Source organism: Chelonia mydas, chromosome 16 (assembly GCF_015237465.2).
Source record: "Chelonia mydas isolate rCheMyd1 chromosome 16, rCheMyd1.pri.v2, whole genome shotgun sequence".
Lineage (NCBI taxonomy): Eukaryota > Metazoa > Chordata > Testudines > Cheloniidae > Chelonia > Chelonia mydas.
The window spans coordinates 17,911,306-17,932,838 of record NC_057857.1 but is presented as its reverse complement, the minus strand read 5'-3'; the positions used below and the strand labels follow the sequence as shown (position 1 = coordinate 17,932,838).

Sequence of the window (21,533 nt, the reverse complement as noted above, 5' to 3'; positions counted from 1 at the left end):
CAATTAAAGAGGGCAAGGCCAATATCCCCACATTCAGCCACTCACCACAATATTGTTATGAAGACAGGAGTACAGAGGCATGAGCGGATGGAATGATTACAGTGAGGTTCGAAGGGGAATAACTCAGATGCAGTCAGCAAGGTCTTTTCCTCAATGGATAGCGTTTCTCTTTTAACAAGGGGTTAATAGAAGCAATAAGGATCTGATCCACTGAGTACAATGGGCTTTGGATCAGACCTTAGGTAAACAGAACACCTCCCCATTGCTGACCCTGGGTGTAGACTCCAACCCCTAAAAGGCATCCTCTACCCTCTGTCTGGTACCCAGCCACTCTTTGCTCCCCAGTTCTTGTGCAAGACAAGGTGGAAGTTAAACTTCAGTTAATCCCTTATTCACCAATGAGCCCTGCATTCTGTCATATGAGAATAATAACAGAACTCCCAATATCATTTTAGAGTTTGCTATCAAGCAAATCCAGCTCTACAGGACATGAGTGACGGTCACACCAATAGGACTGGCTTGCATTTAGACCAGTGAAATATTGGGTGTGATAGAAATAGCATCTTCATTTAAAAGGACTGGTAGTGGCATCCCATGTTGCCATTGATTTAACTAGTGGATTTTGTATCAAATCTTTTACAAACTTTTTGAAGGATGTATGTATCGGTCTCCTTGGATTAAGGATTCCACTGCATATGTGCATGCTCCCACACAGACACACTTTCCCTCCTACTGGTTGTTAGGCCTTATGCAAGGAAGATGTATTTCTCAGTGGATGATTGTGTTAATGTTCATGCTGCTATTTATCCCATCTGCCGCTGAAATCCACATGACACCCTTTATACAAGCCAAGATAAACACAGCGGGCTAAATTGATCCCTGGCAATTCCAGATTCAACCTCTGACATGAATGAGAATTTGGTCGGAGTAAGGACTCAGTAAAACCGGAGAAAAGGCTTCACTATACAGAAGACGACTGATCCAGCAGTTAGGCTGCTAGCCTAGGGCTCAGGATGTCAGGAACCAGGACCTGCAGCAGAGCCAGTCTCTGGGCAACCTGAGGAGCACAGCTGGCCTGCAGTAGGCAGCCCGATTGGCTACCCCATCTGACTTGTTGGAGGAGGCAGCAGACCAACTCTCAAGCCCAGCACCAGTTCAGCAGCTGCTCAAAGCATCTGCCCATGGCTGTGATAACTCCTGTGCCTGCTTGTTCCCAGCTTTGTTCCAGTCCTGCTCCTGCCTTGTCACTCCACGTAACCCAGTTCTGACCCTGAGCTCCAATTCCTGACCACTGACTTTGGCACTCACCCTTGGTTCTGACAACTGGCCTGTGACTCCACTTCTGACCCTGGGCTCCAACTCCTGGCTACCAGCTCTTGCTCAGACCATCAGGCATGACTCCTGCTCCAACCACTGTGCGTACCATGCACGTCCCGGACACAGGAGACATGAGTTCAATTCCCTGATTCATCACAGACTTCCTATATGAACTTAAGAAGTTGTAGGCACTTGCTCTCTCTGTGCCTCCATTTCCCATGTGTAGAATGTGGATACTAGCACTTCCCTCACTCGTGTGGGTGTTGTGGGGATAAATACACTCATGGCTGTGAGGCACTCAGATACTACAGGAAATTGGGCCATATAAGTACTTTAGCTAGACAGTTTCGGCCCTAATTCATTAGCCCATTTTTCTTTAAAGCAAAGACCACATGCTCTCAGATTACAGAAATTTTTGTTTTTGAAATGTAATGAATGCTTCATCACCTAATGCAAAATTTAAAATGTGTCAGAAGTGTAGCTGGTTTTTAATAAGCACCCTGCTACTCACTGGATTTATGGGGGGTAATGCTGTTTTATTTCTATAAGAAGATTCTGATTAAAATTTAAACATTTCTTCCAATAAGAACTGGGACTCACGGGGGGAAGTGTTCTGATTTAATGTTTGCACCTTCCAAGTCTCTATTCACAACTGGATACCACCCTGAGATAATGAGAAACACCAGCTTGTTAACGGAGATGGGAACAGATGTAATTAGCCCGTGTTTGCATGTTTGCTGGATAACGTACCACCCCTGTTCAGATGAAGTGAGGAAAAAATGAGTGTAGTTATTTTAACATTATTAGATGATTAGACACTCTGTATCTCCCCAAAATAGTAGACTATTTCCCTTCCAAACACACACAAAATGAAAAAAACATGCAGTGTTTCAAGTGCAATTCCAGAACGTGGGGGGAAAGATCTGATAGTTTCGGAGGCAGTCCCAAATCAAAAGGTTACACTTACCAGGATATAACTGCTTTGTTGGGGCACTGAGCTGAGCATCTTTTGTTACTCGAAAAGCAACATCTGCACCTTTTGAAGATCTTCTGCTTGTGCAAAAACCTGTTGTTTTAGTGATACCATCAGGTAAATTATGAAAATCTAATACCTTCAAGAGATCTGCAGGTTCAGCTGCAAGAAAAGAGGAGAAACCAGAATTAGCAGGCAAAAGTATCCGTGTTTGCAAAGATCCATTATAATAATACTAAGCATCAATAATCGTTTTAAACCACAACAGATTTTTTTCTAATAATTGTATAGCAAATACATTGCTAATGCTATCTGCAAAATTAGAACAACAAGCTGCTGGTTTGAGATGCTAATTCACTGCAGAGAGGAATAGTTTAGGCACTTATACACGTATAACAATAGCATCTACATTCACACTAGTTAGGATAATGGGCTTATCAATAATCAGGCTTCAGTGTATTAACTGGTCGTGGTAGAAAAGAGTTCCGGTCAGGTACTATAGAACCTAAAGAGCTGTCTGCACTGTACGTCTGTGGTATCACTCGGATGCATATTCTGTGCATCTTCAAATCTGGAGACAGACCGCTCCCAATGTCAGCTTGAAGCTGGATGCCAAATGGCTGGAGTGGTCTCCACAGCCTTGGTCCAACTCAGTGACTCATCCCTCCAGGGCTAACTCCTCTCTGGTTCACCTCTCTCCTTGCCAAAACCTCCGCCCTCCCCTCCAGTGATAGAGCACAGGGACCCCCAGAGATTCCAGCCATCACTCTCTCTCCTAGAATGATGTATTTGTCTTCCCACTGTTATGACTTAGCACCCAACAAAACCAGCATAAGAATGGCCACACTAGGTCCACCTAGCCAGTATCATGTCTTCCGATGGTAGCAGCCAATGCCAGGTGCCCCAGAAGGAATGAACAGAACAGGTCATTATCAAGTGATCCTTTCCCGGTCGCTCATTCCCAGCTTCTGGCAAACAGAGGCCAGGGACACCATCCCTGCCCATCCTGGCTAATAGCCATTGATTGGCCTATCCTCCATGAAGTTATCTAGTTATTTCTGAACCCTGTTATAGTCTTGCAAATGTAGCCTGAAAACGTCTACAGGTGCTACTGTACTGAGCACAATCACGTTCATTTAGCGAGAACTGTAACACTGGAGCTGTGCATATTTCTGTAACAATTTAAACCAGGCAACACTCATGGAGTTTTAGATTAGGTTAAGAAACCTGAAACTCAAGCCAGGTTTGTCCAGACCTGCAAAGCTTTTGGTTTTGAGTTAGTCAGGTCAGGCAAAACTTGGTTTCAGATGAAGTTTTTGGTTAACTTTTGTAAAACTGAAATATGTGTACACAGTGTTTTGACAACCTTCTAGTGGTCTTTTTAAGTATAGTACAAGAAATGCTTGTTGGACTACATTACCCAGAATCCTTACCCAGGAGTTGGGTGTGTCTAGATTTTATAGAGTGAAAAAGACATGCTGTAGCAAATCTCAGGTTCTTGATCCTTTGTTATAAGCTAATATAGAATCATAGAATCATAGAATATCAGGGTTGGAAGGGACCTCAGGAGGTCATCTAGTCCAACCCCCTGCTCAAAGCAGGACCAATCCCCAATCAAATCATCCCAGCCAAGGCTTTGTCAAGCCTGACCTTAAAAAATATATATATATAAAAATCCTCTATGTGTACAAGTGTACTGCAAGCTTTGGTTCAAAGAAACTCAGGGGTGAAAACCTCGCCACGTAAAAAAGGCTTGCAGAAAGCAATGCAAACTGAAGCACAACGGGTGGAAATTTCAAATGTGCGCAACACCAGCCTACTTCCACGCCAGCTGAAGTCAATGGCATGACTCTCATTGCTTTCAAGGAGAGCAGTTAAGCGAATGCTGAGTGCTCTTGAAAATCCTGTCCCATGCTTTGTACTGCTCCAAAGGAAACTCCAGACAGTGGGTTTGAGTAGTAGTAGCAATAGTGAACATTTTCAATGTCTGAAGGCAATGGAATTTCAGCCTTGTGTCTGACCACACACTTAAGGCAAGACCACCATAAAATTCGCTCTCTTAATCGGGTCTCACCACAGGCCTTACAGTAACGACATGGCCTGACCTCTGCACATCAATCCCCTCTGGCTACTATTATACAATTATTGTAATTAATAGAAAGGACCTGAGCATTACAAGACAAGAAATGTCCAATTACTGTCTATGCTGGAAAAGCTCATTTCTTGCTTCTCTCCCCCAGCATGGAGCCTGCCACTTCAATTGTGAATTCAGAGAAAACTATGCAGTTCAGGCACCTGTGCTGGCAGGGAAGGCAGACTGCAGCAGGTGCGCATACCGCACAAAAAGCATAAACGACAGTGGGATAAAGGCTTTCTCATTTCCAGATAAAACAGTCTGGAACACGATCTTCAGTGGAATTCACTGCCTATAGTCTTGTGTGCAATAATGCATCAGAATAAGCAATGGAATCATTCCTGCTAACAACATGAAGCAAAAGGTGTAATGCCCCAGCGGGCCTTTTTACCATATCTCATTAGGATCACATCCTTCTTAGCATTTGCTTTAGCTAAAAATCTTGAAAAAAATCGCTAATGGAAGGATTCTATATTACACTCAGAGCTATCAGTCCTTGCTAATTGGGGGTTAGTTTGCATCCAGATGTTAAATCTCTAAAACACCAGTGACATAGCATGCCTGGCGCATACCATTAACTGGCTAATCCGGCATTTTTCCCATCAGCAGCAGAGATGGCATTTCCAAAGCAAATTGGATTCACCAAAACAGACCATAAACATTTACAATAAATTGTCGTGAATTTTGACCCAATACTCTGAGCCAAGAGCTGTCAAAAAGATGAACCACCCAACTCAGCAAAGATTTGGCAATACCCAGAGCAATCTCTGCTTGACAGCCTTATTTAGCCTTGCCAAGACAGTATATTTCAATTTTATTCTCATAGCAAATTATTTTCCCAGAGGAAATATTTTATTCAACCCTCAAGGACGCAACCAAATATCAGCTAGCTCGCTTGATATTGACATCCTAAGCAATGACCTCTAGCAAACTGGCATCCAGCATCCACAGACATTTTGAAACACAGTGTTGCAGTGTGATATATGTGGCTAAGAGCGCCAACTTGTTATTAGCTCAGGGAAGGATCCAATGATAAATACAATTACTACCAGCAGCCTGATATGCGATAGCTCCTTCTCTGGAAGAAGACAGATCTCCCAACATTAGAGACACGGAGAAATAAAGTATGGGAAATCCTTTCAAAGGGGGGGAAAGGGAGAGAGAAAGAGAGAAAAAACACACCTTATATCAAGATCAAGCCTATTTTATAATCTGTGGTTACCACTTTGAGAATCTGAACAAAATAAATACACAGGTAGTCTTTTAAATGGAACATATACCAGTTATGAATGAATAAGATAAGCTAATACTTACAGACTACATAAATTGTTAAATAATTTTTTCATTCCCAGACAGAAATTAGACCCCCATGTTTCTGGTATCAGAGGTTATACATATAAATTATGTCCATGCTTCAGAGCAGTACACAAGATGAAAACAACAAATAAATAGAAAACCCCCACACCCTCTTCCTCCTTTCAGAAATAAATAAATTACAGGGGATTGGGTGGAAATCACATATTATTTGAAGCTTACATTTATAAGTCATTTATAAAGGGTTAATTCATGATTACATTTTCAAAAATCATTTTATCAACTGTTATAGATTTATAGAGTCCAACCAATTGCTTATAACATACAGGTAGCCTATAACACCAACTTTATCTACCAGTCTATAACACCTTCTCTACTGATGTGCTTATACCCATCTGTATAACACACCCCGCTCCTGCCTGTGGTATGCTTGTTAATATCTAGTAATCATTTATTAATTCTGTATAAAACTATTGACAAATAGACCCTTAATGTACAGTACACTAGGAAAAAAAAAAAAAACCTTTTCAGGGTTTTCACCGCCTGAAAATATTATTCCACCAGTTTCTGCTGTATCCAAGCCTGGAATGCCATGAAAGCATCTAGATAAAACTCTGAGGAGTACTCAACAAAATGCCTAAATTAGACCGAGAGATGAGCAATGGTGGGAGGTACCTTCCACTGTTTCAGAATACAGACATTTACCATTAGGGGACCATCTTCATTAAGCCCAGAAATATTCTGAACCATCCATGAGTTCCTGGTATTTCTGAGGATGTAAAAGAGAAGAGTCTAAAAAAAAAACCCACCAAAGAAAAGCACATCTATGCTGTGTAATGTTCCTTGCAGCAGAGAAAAGGTAGCACTTGGCTGTAATGAATACAAAGTGGATTCTTTTTTGAGGCTGCTGGACACCCAGACATACCCTGTGGCTCTTTCTGCTTCTTCACTAACTTCCCAGTCTGACTAGGGAAAACAATTTGTGTGCTGCGCTGCCCAGGAAAGACAGCAGCAGAGGGGCTGATATATCATCCGCAACAGATATGAAATGGCTGCAAAATAATGGATACTCTAAAAGGCCATCTGGAGCAAGTGTAAATATCTTTAAAAGGTGCCATTACCTCCAATGAAAACAAGTCATCTCCAGGAGCCGAATTGGAGATAGGAGGTTTCCACTGTGATTTCTTAATTAATCCACTGGCCTAAATTGATTGGTTTCCTGCTAGGAACAATTCAGTCTGCAGTCATTTCTTAATCAAACAGCAGCCAACGTTTCAAGTAACACTGATTTCTGTGATATATCAGCCAGTTTGGTGACTTGAATATTACGGCAAATGGAAAGTGCAAACTGACAATTAACACCTTTTCCCCGCTGTGTACATTTTCAAAGGGACTCATATGTGGCAATCCCAGGGTTTGAATATAGCATATCACATTCTCCAGTGTGCACAAAAAGGTGATTGGCTCAGATCAATATCTACTTTTCTATCCTCATCTGTAAAATGGAGATGCTAAAACTGACCTGCCTCAAAAGGCTGTTGTGAGGCTCAAATCTTTTATGTTCGCAAGGCCCTAAGTGCCAATCATTATTCATATAAATTGTGAAGGAGACTTGCTGTGCCAGAGAACATCGCACCAAACATTCTTGCTAATGCTATGGGTTGTTAAAGGAGCTTCCAGTGGCTGCAATGCTCCAGGCATGGTACAGACCCATAGGGAGAAGCAGACCCTCCTCAAAAAGATTCCAGTCGAAGTAGACAAGACAGACCAAGGGTGAGAAAAAGGCAGGATTAAGCCCACTTCACAGTTGGGGGACAGAAGTGGAAGATGAAGTGACTTGCCAAGGTTGTACAAGGAGTCTTTAGCACTCAGATCTCCCAGTCCAGAACTTTAACCATAAGACCATCCTTCCTTTCAATTGCCTTTAAAAATGACACTACCAACGAGAAGTGGTGTCTGGAGTAAACAAAAGGTTCTATAACCAGCCATCATGATTGCTTTCATCAAAAGTTCATGCTTTTGCAGCCTATTTGCTAGGAGTGCACGCACCGACATGATTTTTCATCAGCTGTAAGGCATTCAAGGATATCTGGACCATTACTAGATAAAATTAAATATAACAAGAAAGCAAGGCAATGGGCACCGTCTGAAGTTAAACATGACATGTGCCTTTAACATGCTGATCAAAAATGGATTTCCTTTGAAACAGGGACCATGAAAATTCCCTTTGACTGATTGTTGAATACCACCATTCTGGGATGAATTAACTATGCACAGACATCTGTTCATCATACGATGAGAACGTCAAAGTCCCCCAATAGTCAATGAGCTCTACATTATTGTGTTATTATGTGTGTTACAGAAGTAAGACTCCAACCAAGATGAAGACCTCCATTGTGCTAGGTGCTGTATATAAATTGAGCGACAGAGAGTACCTGCACCAACACCAAAGGTAAAATCAAGCCCATGATCTTTTAGTAGGGCATATTTCCTATATAGGATGAAGACTCTTGCAAGAATTACTGTATGGTTTAAACATGCCTCTCCTTGCACCCATAAAGCCTACAGTATCATCTTACATCCTAGGTAGCTTCCTAAGGATGTCACTGTACACTATCTTTGTTCCCTAGGTAACTATGTAAGAGAGGCAGCAGAACCCATAATGGGCACCTATGATCTTCTATTTCTGGTGAAACCTTATTAGTTTGGGGGTCTGAGTTACTATGTGGAATTGCTGGCCATAGGGGAGAGGTGGATCCTTCACAATTCATGTGGGCACCAGGGGAAATCATTTTGGTGCCAGGTCTGGGATCCCTGCTGATGGGCCAGAGATCTATGATCTTATGATCTTCCTGTAATGAAGATACTGTCTCTCCATAGGAGTTAAAAAAATATTAAAGGGGCAAGACTGAGCAATATTAAATATGAAAGGTCAGAACTATTCCTAGGATAGCACTTCTCCGCTCTTAGAAACAAACTGATTTATTTTATTTTTTAATATCTTGTCTTTTTATTACAAACAACAGCGTTAGGGTGTTTTGCACCATGCAGAAGGAGTCAGTGAAAAGAGAAAAAAAGTTACCCATTGTATTTTCGGTTCAAAGTACATGGTGTGACTAAAAATAATGGAACAAAAACACCTTTGGTGCAATTCCACTGACTCCAATAGTTACACCAGGGTCCAGAGATGTATGGTGACTGGAACCATATCACTCAATGCAATTCTGTTGCAGTTCACTTTGTTCTTGGTTCTAATATCTGAAAGCAGCACACGGAGGACGAAATTCATGCCATGTTGAGGGGCAGCACAAGGGCCTATGGACCACTTGCATGTCACTCAATCCCTTGAAATAAGGCTTAAGTGGTATATAAACCTAATGCTACCTCTCTGCACAGGGGTGATTTTCACCCAGACACAGCATCCTTCAACATCAGCGAACCAATAATTTTATTTCACTGGGCTTTTGGGGCCCACTGTAAACAAAACTGAGAAACCCAGAAGCATGGCAAAATCTGCAATGGAACCAGAGGCAGAAGGATGGTGACTGGACTGAATCAAAACTGACTTGATAGTGTATTTCTTATGTTTGTGGCACTGAGATTGGCCTTGATTTTCAAAGTGAATTAGCTACTGTCTTCTAAATGGTCTCTTTTTTTTGCTTGCTTCTTCATGAATAACATTACTATGCAACATTAAACACAAGATCATCCTTTCCATCAAGATGCAGCAAGACTGGCCAACAAAACTGACAACCAAGCTTTGGTCCTAAAATCTACCCGTTTTCACAAGTACTTTAAAAGGGCGGTAAACATACCCAGATCAGGCAAGAGGATGCAAAGAGCAGAAATATATCCAACTTCTTTGCGCTCTTAAATCAGTGTAAATCAGGAGTAACTCTACTGAATGCTGAGGGAGTTACACTGGCTTTGGTTTAAAAACAGGCGTGAATGAGAGAAGAACCATTGTTATGATTATTACTTTGTATTATGGTAGCGTCTTTCAGGGTCCAGCTGAGATCAGGGCCCCATTGTACAAGATGCTGTAGAGACAGTCCTGCACCAAAGAGCTTCTAGAGGGGGCAGACAAAGGACGTATTATTTCCCTATTTTTACCTGTGGGGAAATCAGGCAAAGAGAGACTGCGTGACTTGCCCAAGTTCACACTGTGACAGAGGTAGGAATAAAACAACTTTCCCGGGTCCCAGGCCAGGGCCTTAACCACAAGGCCAACCTTCCTGAGTTAATTACCTGCTAAACCTGGGGTTAGAAGGAGCTACTATTAAATTAGTTAACTCCACTCTTCGGGCTGCAGACACACAAATGCACACAATGCCCTTTTTAACAAGATTATTTAAGAAAATCAAGCGGTGTTGATGTCAAACATTATTGGAGTGGAGTCCTTTGACTTCTGGGCTGGTGGTCGGAACACAGACTCCAGCCAAAATGCAAGCGGTTTGCATTACCTGCCCCACCCCTGGTGGACAGTAATCCCCTGTAATACTGCAAAACCACCAGATGCGACTTTTAACGGTGCTTCAAGGCTGATCACAAAAGAGCCTATAATGAACTATAAAGGAAACCAAAGTATCATTAGAAGTCTGAAAGTGAAAATTGGAACATTATGAATTCACACGACTGGATGTAAACACCATACCCAACACATTTGGGTTGTTAATACCAACCTTTCCCCCTCCTTGACTGTACTGTAAATATAATTTTAGGCAGGGAAAATGTAATTCTGATCCTTCTGGACATATGCAATAACAAGGGATTTTTTCATTGGCATTACACATTGGAAGTCAAGGAGCAAAATATAGACTAAAACTCTAACAGAACCCTGGTTTAGCTATGACAGTGAATGCCATTCAGTTAGCTGCACACACCTAGCTGAGCTCAGATAAATGCAGGCCTGTGCATGTAACAAGGGGACAAGGAGTAAGATATTAACAATAAATTAAATGCTGATGATTCTACTCTGAGCCTGAACCTAGGAAATTATTATTATTTATTTCTATTGCAGTAGCACTTAGGAGCCCCAGTCACTGACTTCTTTGTGCCAGGCGCTGTACATACACAGAACAAAAAGACAGTTCTTGCCCCAGGCAGCTTACAATCTAAAAATCAGTACATTTAGATTTGAAGTCAGTGGGAGCTTTGCCGAAGTAAGAACTGAGGAAAAGCTGTGTTAGGACTTCAAGATTTGATCCAATGGCTTTCATCGCTGCTCATTTATCGCGAGAGACATAGACGCTAGTGATCTGCAGTCTAGGTTTGGCTAATGACCACACAGTCTGGATGCTGATCCAATCTATCCAGCTCTCTTGGGTCCCTGCAAATCTGTGCTGGAAATCTTGAGAGAAAAGACCTTCCTAATCCTAGGACACCTTTACAGTTTCCCCTCTTCCACCAAACTTTTTGGGCCCAGACACAGCCTAGAAGCACAATGGCCGTTTGTGTATATGAAAAATAATAGGGGTAAATAGTCATTGAAATGCATGTTGTTTCTCCAAACAGGTTCAGTTCAAGTTTGGGGGGAAGCCTGAATGAGCCCACAGATTCTAATTTCATCCACCCATCTCAGCTAGACACAGCTCTCTCTAGGCATGGTCCTGATCTCCCATACATCAGTGAAACTGCATTGACTTCAGTGGAGCCACTCCTGATTTATGTTAGTGTAACTGAGATCAGAACCGGACTGTCCGATTTATGTCTTTATTTGTGGAAGCATCTTATCTTATGCCCCATTTCGCTTGTAATAATCCCTCTTCTCACTGCATTTGAGGAAACTGTGTGGCATTTTTTGGTATTTGTATGCTCTCTAAAACTGGTGTTTCCACTAAGAAATGTCATCCCATCAAGCCCAAATTTGCATGGACATTTCCCAGTTCTTTTTGTGTCTCTGACCATCAGCACTGCAGTGCCTGTGGCCAATAGCTGGAGGAAGTGAGATTATGCAAATCAGAATCAGTTTGGAAACAGAGGTAAATGTAATTTTCACAGGACACTAAGGGAGTGAAACTCTATTGAAATTCAGTGGGAGACGGGCCCTAGAGCCCTTTGAAACTCCCAGCAAACAATATTTTTACCTGTAATATTTGTTATTACTTAAAGCTATGAACTTTGACGGGCCTTTTTACCAAGGGCTAGAACACATAAATCACTTATAAACTACTTGTAGGGAGCTGAGTCCACTGTCTGAAAAATGACAAATCTACCAGTAACAAACCACTATACAATTCTCTCTCCCTTTATTTTTCTAGGCATTGAATTCAGATACATAATGCCCCCAGATGCCTATCCCCCAAGGAAAGCAATTATATCTGAGACTCATGACTGAATTTAACACTTAAATTATTGTCGCTCTGAGATGCTACTGATTGACGTAATTTCCAGTTGCTTTTTCGTTGCTTTACATGGTGCCATTTACTGGCACTGGCTTTTTCCTTTTCCTTGTTTTCCACTCAAACCCTACATGTAGTCACCTCTATGAATCAGTTTTCCTGTATAAATTGCACTGCAGCAGCATACAATACCAGTAAGGCAAACCCCAGGTGCTCAAAAATCATGAATCCCCCAAACAATCCTGAGATTATTTTTAAATCCCAGGATTTTTAAGCCCATAGTAATGCATTCTGGGGGTTTTGTTTGCCTTCTTGAACCTTTAGGGGTCACATTTTCAAACTTTTCTCCATCCACGAGGGCTAGAAAGTTACTTTTTCTTTTTTAATGAAAGCTGAGATGAGCACATGACTCCAGGAGCAGGGGCTTTAAGAAAAAACACCAAATGTCATGAGACTCAGGATACAATCACAAGAGCTGGCAATACCACAATGATGACCTACATCTAAACAGTCTCAGTTCTATAAGGAACTCTTAAAATAATTTCAGGCTAGGTTAATTTCTGAAATAAAACAGTGCCCATTTAGCAACAGAGAAGAGCTGAGACTCTCACTGGGATTCCCTGAGTACTCACAGCTACTAACAATTTACCCACGTTGAGCGCTAGCTGCTTACAAACGGGGCACACAGGGTGTGTTTAGTAAAAGACAAACTATATTTCTTTTAAAAAAAAAAAAGGACACATCTGGAAAACCTATCCCAGTGTGCACTTATAAACTGTCGAGTTCATTTCATTGATTGTGAAAGGTGCTGGCTTGACATTCTGGGAGATCAAAGCCATCTGTTGAAAAACATTTGCAGTAATGAAAGCAACAGGACAAGCTTGCAGTGCCCTGCTGCCTACCTTCAGGGCTCGCCTGGAAGGACTATCTGTCTGGTTCATGGGACAGTTCAGTCTTCCTGTCCCAGTCTTTCAGCTGAGTTTGCCAGCCACATTGCCAATTAATGCCAACTATACTTTGTTGTTGGGTTTTGGTTGGGGTTTTTTTTGGAAGAGAGGGGACACCCATGAAATCTTGGCCTTCCTAAAATTCTCATCTCTTGTTTAATACCATTCTGATTCTAATGTATGCAGATCGCTCGTTCTGCACTGTTTGATGGCATCTAGCGTGGGTTATTTCCAGGACTAACCTGTGCATTTTAAACGCATGCCAACCAAAGAATGAAACAGAGCTTTGTTTTTCCAAACAGTTAAAAAGAAATCCACAGAGGCATGAGAGGGTGGAGTTCTGGTCTGTTCCAACCTGAATCCTTGCCTGAAAGTTCCAGACAAGTGTTTCTCAGCCAGTGGGTTATGATCCCGGGGGCGGGGGCGGGTCATTAAAGGCAATCGGAGAGACGCTGGAGTCATGGGCATTGAAAATTTTATTACAACCTAAAGAAGATCATATCACTCCCCCCATCACTCCCCGCACATCTTTACCTTTCAAGGTCAAGTATGCTGTCAGCCCCTCAAAAAACACACCCAAATCAATTATATAGGCTTAGCGTCGAGACATTTTTCACTCTTACTTTTTACAGTAAATATCAAGGGGTCGTGAAAAATGTTGTTTTCAAATAACGGGTCACCAAACTGTAGAGATTGAGAAACAATGCTCAGCCTAGACCAAGGCGTCCTTTACTTTCCAACAGCTGCAGGATATCCAAAAAAATGTCTCTGGGACTGACTTTATCATCGTAAATAATAATAATAAATGATAGTAAAGAAGAAGAAAGAAGAATTACTTTGAACTTATATAGCTCCTTCCATCCAAGTGTCTCAAGCTTTAGAAAGGTGGCTAAGCATTATTACTCCCATTTTACAGATAGGGAGAACAAGTACAGAGAGGTTAGGTGACTTGCCCAAGGTTACTTAGTGAGTCAGTGGCAGAGTAAGGAAAATAATCTAGGTCTCCCAGCCCACTGTTCCAACAGTTTGCCAAGTGTGATGTTGCTATGCTTGGAAGCATATACTCATATTTGTATCATCTGGAACAGCTTTCCTCTGTCTCTCTGCCTCAGCAGCTCTCCATCTCATTTCAGATCTTATTTGGAGACACATCTTTTCTCCTTTGCAGATGCCTCCTAAATCATAACAAATAGCTGTGGGACAGAGAAATTAACATTTTGCATGTGTCATTTAAAGCAGGGACTTGGGGGGAAAACAGGAAATGAAGGGCCAGATTATGATTCCAGTTACACCAGTATAAATTCAAAGTCCTTTGATTTCAATGATGTTGCTCCAGATTTTCATCAGAACTGAGTTCAGAATTCAGCCATAAGAGCTATGGCTCCGAGACATGGCTTTGCTACTGATTCACTACGTGACTTTAAACAAGTCACTTAGAGCCAGGTATTCAGCTAATATACATGGATGCAGCTCCTCTTACTTCAGTGGAGCTGCACCTTTTTAAGAGCCACATCCTCAGCAGCTATAACGTGTCTGTTTCTCAGTTCATTCATCTTTAAAAATAAAGGATACCGCCCCCAGGAGTGTTGTGACGGCTACTTTATTAGTATTTGTGAGGCCCTTTGAGGTCCTCCGATGACAGGTGCAAAGTATTATTATTCACTTTTATTCCTCAAAGTTTTTATTCTGCATGAAAGACATTATGCACTGTATGGTTTCAGAGTAGCAGCCGTGTTAGTCTGTATTCGCAAAAAGAAAAGGAGGACTTGTGGCACCTTAGAGACTAAGGTTCAGTTTTGCTTTCGTGTCTCTTCAAGGAGACGGGAAGGGGGCCACAGGTCAGTCTGAACGCAGAGGGAGAATTTCTTCACGTGGACAGATGAAAGAGGTGTTTTTATTTATTTTAAAAGGAAAAAGTGCTTAAAAATTGTCCAGACAAGACTGCTTGTAGCGACATCTCAGCGGGTCAAGATACAGGACCAGCCAGCTGGCACTCAGCATTCTCCTCCAAATCTGGTACACATCAGCAGGGGCATGTGCCCTCAGAAAGGGACTCCAGAGTGGGAATCTCCCACACCCACAGCCCAATGGGCTGTCAGTCACAAGGGAGGGGGAAAGAGTTGGAATTTCCCCCATAATGGAACTCTCTTTGAAGTACTGGCCTGATCAGATGAGGTCAATCCACCAGGTGGTTGTTTTTTTTAAGAAAGGGAGAGATCTGGATGCCTGTTCCCCTGCAGGGGAAGATTCAAGCTAAAATTCCTGTTCACTGACAAAGCTACTGTCAGGGCAACATGCTGAATGCCTCACAGCTCTGCACGGAAACTGGCTAAAGAAATCAAACAGCCAGAGCAACGTCAAAGGAATGGACTCCCTTGCCCCTCTCCCTTTCTTTCTTTTTCCCTTTTTTTTTTTTTTTAAGGGGGGATTATTTTTAAAAGCTTGTCTGTTTAGCACTGAGTTAATAAACACCAAATTCTTTCCTCACATTCGCAGATGTAGTTCACTGCCTCCATTATTACCATGATTCAAAGGGACAGGACCAAATCCAGACCTGGAGTAAGCAGGAGCGTTTGAATTCAATACGCTTCTACACCAGGCTTGGATTTGGCACTCTCTAGCTAAATGCTTATGTGTTTAAACAGATGCCTTAGATTGGAGGGGAAATGACTTAAATCCCATGATCATTAGCCAGATATCACAGTTCTGAGATCCACATAAGTACCTAAGCAGACAGAGAGGACAAATGCAACCCTGGTGTTTTTGGATACAACTCCCATTGAATGTAAACGCTTCTCCTTGCACCAAGGTTGAATTTGGCTCTCTAGTTAAGGACTTATCTGGAGCCTGTAGACTCACTCATACCCCTGGGATTGCAATATTCACTCGCTCTCAAGCAACTAGTCAAACAACCCAGCACCCCAGCCCGATTCTGAGCCACGTTTCTTCAATAATTCCAATTTCAAGGTCAACCAAATGAGGTGACAGAAGCTGCTAAATCACAATAGAGAAAATAAATAAATAAGCTCCTCAACAGACTGCAACTGTTCCCTTATCTTTGTAAGACTGCCCTCGGGTGGACCATGTTATGAGTTATTGCAGGGGCCATTTGGAATTACTCAGCATTCCACCAGCTGGATGAACTCAGTGATCCATTTAGCCAACGAAAAAGGGGACTCAGTAAAGCTGGGGAGTTTTGCACCCTGTTATCAAGACACTTAAATACTCTCCCCTCCTGGGAAGCCATATAACAACCCCAAGCTCTGAAGGGCCAGATCCTCAGCTGGTGCAAATCAGCTCAGTTCCATTGGCTTCAACAGTGCTATGCTGATTTATGTCAGCTGGACCGAATGTTTCTCCACTGAGTCATATCATCCCTTGTGGGATTTTTAAAAATCCCAAATATTCCCCCTGTGAACAAAGCAATTCATTATATGACAAGTCAAGCTTGAAGGATCGCCTGCATCATCCCAAAGGTGCTTCCTGTCCCTGCTCTCACAGGCCCAATCCCATGGGAAGAGGCAAATGACACGCAAGCAGAGCGTCTGAGCCCTGAGCAAGGGCTGGAGCACATTCCACATTGAGGCACCTCCCTCAGGGGCCATGCACAGCCCTTCCCAGGAACACTGCAGAGACAGAGAATCACACAAGTGAGCATCATCGAAGATACGAGGTCACAATAATCACACAACCAGCATCCTTCCCCTATTGCTCATTGTCTACCCGATCCTGCTCCCACTGCAATCAACTAGACTTTTGCCACTGACTTCCCTGGGTGCTCAGAGGATGGGGCCCTAACATGGCTTTTTGCTTTCAGCCAGGCTCCTGACAAAACCACATCCGTTTGGCGAAGGCACAGGGAAACACAAGCCCTTTTAAGGCAGGACTGTAGCAAGCTTTCCCAGCTGTACATACCCCCGCCCTGCCTCAGGCTGAGTGTCTCCCAGAACGTTCCCTAGGGACACTGGTCAGTGGTAAGGGATTCCATCTGGGGCCATGTTCTGTCAGCAAGGTCAAAAGAACAAGGTGAATCAACAGCTTTGCAATCCCCGTCTTTGCCTCTGCTGATCGTCTCCACAGCACCGGAGGAGACGCTTCACATACCATTCTGCCCACGGCCTGGCCTAGCTCCGCTTTGAATGGAAAGCCAACCTGTCTAAAATTACTGCCTGGTGTACTATTCAACAAGCCAAGATTGGGGGACCAATTTGTTTTTCTTTCCCCATTGGTGTCTTTTTTTATTTCCCAGCCATTTGGATCATGCACGCCTGGATCAGCATGACATTTATGGCTCTAGCTGGCTTCCAACACTGGCACGTCCCAATGCAGTTTAGAGTTGCTGGGACAATGCTGCTTCCCCGTACAGCTAGCTCAGGTATTTAGGTGGAGTGGATCTCTCTCCGGCTTACTCTACAATGGACCTCTAAAACTTGGCTTAAATACAATTTGACCAAGCAGTATGTAACCAGCCATGCTATGGTATGCTGTAGGCCAGGACATGGGGCCAGATTCTCGACTGGTGTAAATTAGCATCTTTCCTTTGACTTCAAAGGACTTAGGGGGATTTCAGCCAGCTGAGACTCTGGCATTCAGTTTCTGAACTCTTTTTAAACACCATTCAAGCTGGCTGAATGGTGTTTAAAATGAATTGGGGGGGAGGAGGAGAAACATGTTTAAACCAACTTTTAAAACGGTTCAGTTCACTTGGTTAAAGGCCCAGTTTAGACGGAGCTGGGGATCTCATCTCAGATGGCTCCTGAGCCCATTTAGGATTTCAAAAAAATTTTGTGGGAGTACCGGTGTTTGGAGGTAGATTTGGGTGCGATTTGTGGATTTGTAGATACAAAGGGAAATTTAAAATGACAGTCACCTCCTTGCCTTAAAGGGAGACGGTGAGGATAAAATTCAAGTATTTTAAATATGGTTGTTTTTCCTTAACTGTTACTCATAGAACCTGAGATTATTAAAACTGAAAGGATGTTAAAATCTGTTTAACACCATACCCCTAGGTAGGTCATCCTCAACCACAGATGTTGGACCAACTTCTGTTGGTGAAAGAATCAAGATTTCAAGCTACACTGCGTAGCTCAAAAGCTTGTCTCTCACACCAACAGAAGTTGGTCCAATAACAGATATTACCTCACCCATCTTGTCAGCCAACAATATAGCAAGCTCAATAAACTATCTGTGGCCTTGCCACCACTAGAGGGGGACAGAGCACCATACCGAACGAGATGCATCTGATTTGCTTTTCACCATTTATGGTGTTTGTTTACTTTGTTTTTGTGACCCTGAAACTAGACTTGACTGTTTTCTGGTTGGTTTGGTTTTCTGGTTCTCAGGGACCGCTTGTATTTGGGTTTAAAACACTACAGGATTTCAGTGTTCCCCCAAGACAATAGGTTATAAATGCAATTGCTTTTAAAACATTTCAGGAAACATTCCAGGGAACATTTGATATGTAAAGTGAATTTTTTAGAAACAAAGTAAAACCTACATTGGGAGGCTTTAACACCCCTCTTTATTAAGCTCTGCAAACTGACTTATCAGCCAAGATTTTCAACAGTGACTAGTCATTTGGGGTGCCTCCATTTTTAGGTGCCCAAGTGAGAAGCCTTAAAGGGGGGTTGATTTTCTGAAATACAGGCCCCGTTAAAGGGATCCCAAGTTGTGCACACACAAAAAACACTTTCAAAATGGCTAGTGACTTTTGAAAAACCTTGGCCCTCATTTCTGTGCCTTCCAGGCTTTGGGCTGTATTCTTCCCTCAGGAGGTACATGCAAATGATATCAGGAGTTACACATGTATGTAAACCTATATTATTCAATCTGAGCAAAGCCTTTTCCATTTTTCCATTCCCTTTTGAACAGCAGAAACCCACCATGTAAGTTACTAGGCATTTTTCAGCTTCCAGAATGAAAACCAGGTGACATGACAGCGACTTACAGTCAGAAAGAGAACCCAGGAGTCCTGACTCTCAGTCCCCTGTTCTAAATAGCTAGCTCACACTGCCTGGACCACCGCTACCGCCCTCCGGCTTTGCTAACCGCTCCATCTATGCTTTGGAGAGTAACCCCCAGGACCACAAGGCATATCACATGCATTCCAATTGGTATTCAAAACGCTCGGCACCAAATCAAATGAGGAGGACAGAAATAATGGAAGCACCACACAAAAGCGAGCAGTACCTACAGACGAGTGAGGGGAAGGAGCTTTTTCAGGTCATCGGGGCGATGTCCACTCTCCATGACCTCATCCCATCAGCACTCCTCAAAATCTTACCCAAAACGGGGTGGGGGGGAGGGTGGAAGTTTGTCTCCTTACTACGGTTTAATTTTTTTCCTGCAGCAATGAAATTTTGCACACATGGGTCCCTATTTAGCAAAGTACTGACACACGTGCGAAACTTTTGGCATGGTCCCATTGAAATCAGTAGAACTCGCTTGCTTTAAGACCTTGCTGAATGGTGATCGTTTGCATTAGTGGCAGGAGGAGGGCGTTGTACATGGGCATTTCTAGATGCAAATACACATACATTCATGTCCTTCCACAGCACCTTCCATCTAAGGATCGGCAAGCGTAATTACTTCAGGCTCACAACGGCTCTCTGAGATACATAAGCGACTTGCCCAAAGTCACACAGAAAGTCAGGGACAGAGCTGGAAACGAAAGCAAGGTCAGACTCTCAGTTCTGAGCCATAACTACATCATGTCCTCCATGCATACAGGACATATGGAAACAATCAGCTAATCCACATGTGTTTAAAAGCTGTGATTTCTGAGAATCTGTCATTGTGCTACGGAATAAAATAAGCAATTTTCTGGGGGTCTTTTTTCCCCCTCCTGCTTTTGACTGGCAGAGGAGTTAGCAGAGCAGGAATGTGTACAACTGGCCCACATCTGTGCAATATTTGGCCACAGCCATGTCCTTCCTCGAGTCTTCGAGGTTAGAAAAACAGATGGAGAAAGGCTTAATGGGGTGAGTCAATCAGGCCCCTGAATCCTTTGTACACAGAACATTCTGTGCTGAGTGAAATGAGACCACCATCACTCCAGTTCTTAACATGAGATTTTGCGCTGTGAAGTTCATATCGCTAGAGAGACAATAAGCTGCTCCCTCTCATCGCCTCCCGGGGGGGAAAAGGAGCTGCGTATCACCTGTCCATAAACATTCAGTGCTTCACAAGGCTCTGTGCTGAGAACACGAAGAGACACTGAAGGGGTGGGGGCTGGGCGCGTTATTGAGTTAAGAGTTTGTCGCACCATCGTCACCACCGAACCGCACGCTTTCCCCACCGCAATTTGAAAATCAACCCGGGTTCTGGGAAGCCTTCACCTAACCTCACCCCCGTTACTTCTGTTGTGCAGCTGCCAGTTAAATTGTGCAGCTATCAGGGTAATTCAGTGCATTAATGCCAGTACCCACGTGATTATGATGATTTCCACCAGGGTTAGCATTGCACTGAAGTTCATTTGTCAGCTAAAAAGACATCATTGGAACCTAACACTTTAGCAGGCGTTTAAAAATTGGAATAAAAAGAATCCCTGGAGAATAAACTGTCGATCAGTGGTTCTCAAAGCCGGCCCGCTGCTTGTTCAGGGAAAGTCCCTGGCGGGCCAGGGCAGTTTGTTTATCTGCCGTGTCCGCAGGTTTGGCCAATTGCAGCTCCCACTGGCCTTGGTTCGCCGCTCCAGGCCAAAGGGGGCTGTGGGAAGTGGTGTGGGCCAAGGGACATGCTGGCCGCCCTTCCCGCAGCCCCCATTGGCCTGGAGCGGCGAACCAAGGCCAGTGGGAGCCGCAATTGGCCGAACCTGCGGACACGGCAGGTAAACAAACCGTTCTGGCCCGCCAGGGGCTTTCCCTGAACCAGCGGCGGACCGGCTTTGAGAACCACTGCTGTACAGAACTATCCTACACCGGATTAGAGACAGATTAGAGGTAGAAAGCACTTAAGTTACTTGGGAGTCTAAGTGCCATTTTCAAAAGTGGGCCCAGCTCCACAAAGGTGTTAAAGGCCTAACTCCATGGGAAGTTAGGCCCCTCACTAGATTTGAAGATCTGGTCCTTACAGCATATAGTCACTTTTGAACATTTTACCTTAGATCTGCCAGGCAATCTTTCTTTGCATCTCTAGCAATGCCATGTATCTGCATATGTTGGAACTGGGGTGAATTACAGACTATACATTTCCAGTCACGTGTGTAAATGAATGAGCTTCCACACGACTTTCACATTCACTTTACGCCTACATCTGAGCGACTGTGTTTTACTGCCACAAAGGTTGGAAGAAAGCAGATTTCAAAACCCTGCGTGCTAGAACTCCCAGAAAACAAGCTCTAAAAGGTAGGACTTTTCAAAACTGCCCAAGTGACTCAGGAACAATCACAACAAACACATTGCAGTGAAGCTACTGGTCACATAAATGGGAGTGGAATAAGTTAGAGGGAACTGGGATGCGCTGATGGGCAGCCCACAAGCAGAAAGAGAGGAAAAGTTCCGTGAATC

General features: G+C 43.2%; 1 protein-coding gene across 2 annotated transcripts in view; it reads right to left on the bottom strand.

The window, feature by feature from the left end:
- COL5A1 (collagen type V alpha 1 chain) overlaps positions 1–21,533 on the bottom strand; it is a 245,806-nt gene that overhangs the window by 186,582 nt on the left and 37,691 nt on the right. For both annotated transcript variants that reach the window (XM_037879482.2, XM_037879483.2), the window contains exon 2: positions 2,285–2,452. In XM_037879482.2, the coding sequence (XP_037735410.1) occupies positions 2,285–2,452 (168 nt within the window). The remainder of the gene's footprint in view (positions 1–2,284; positions 2,453–21,533) is intronic.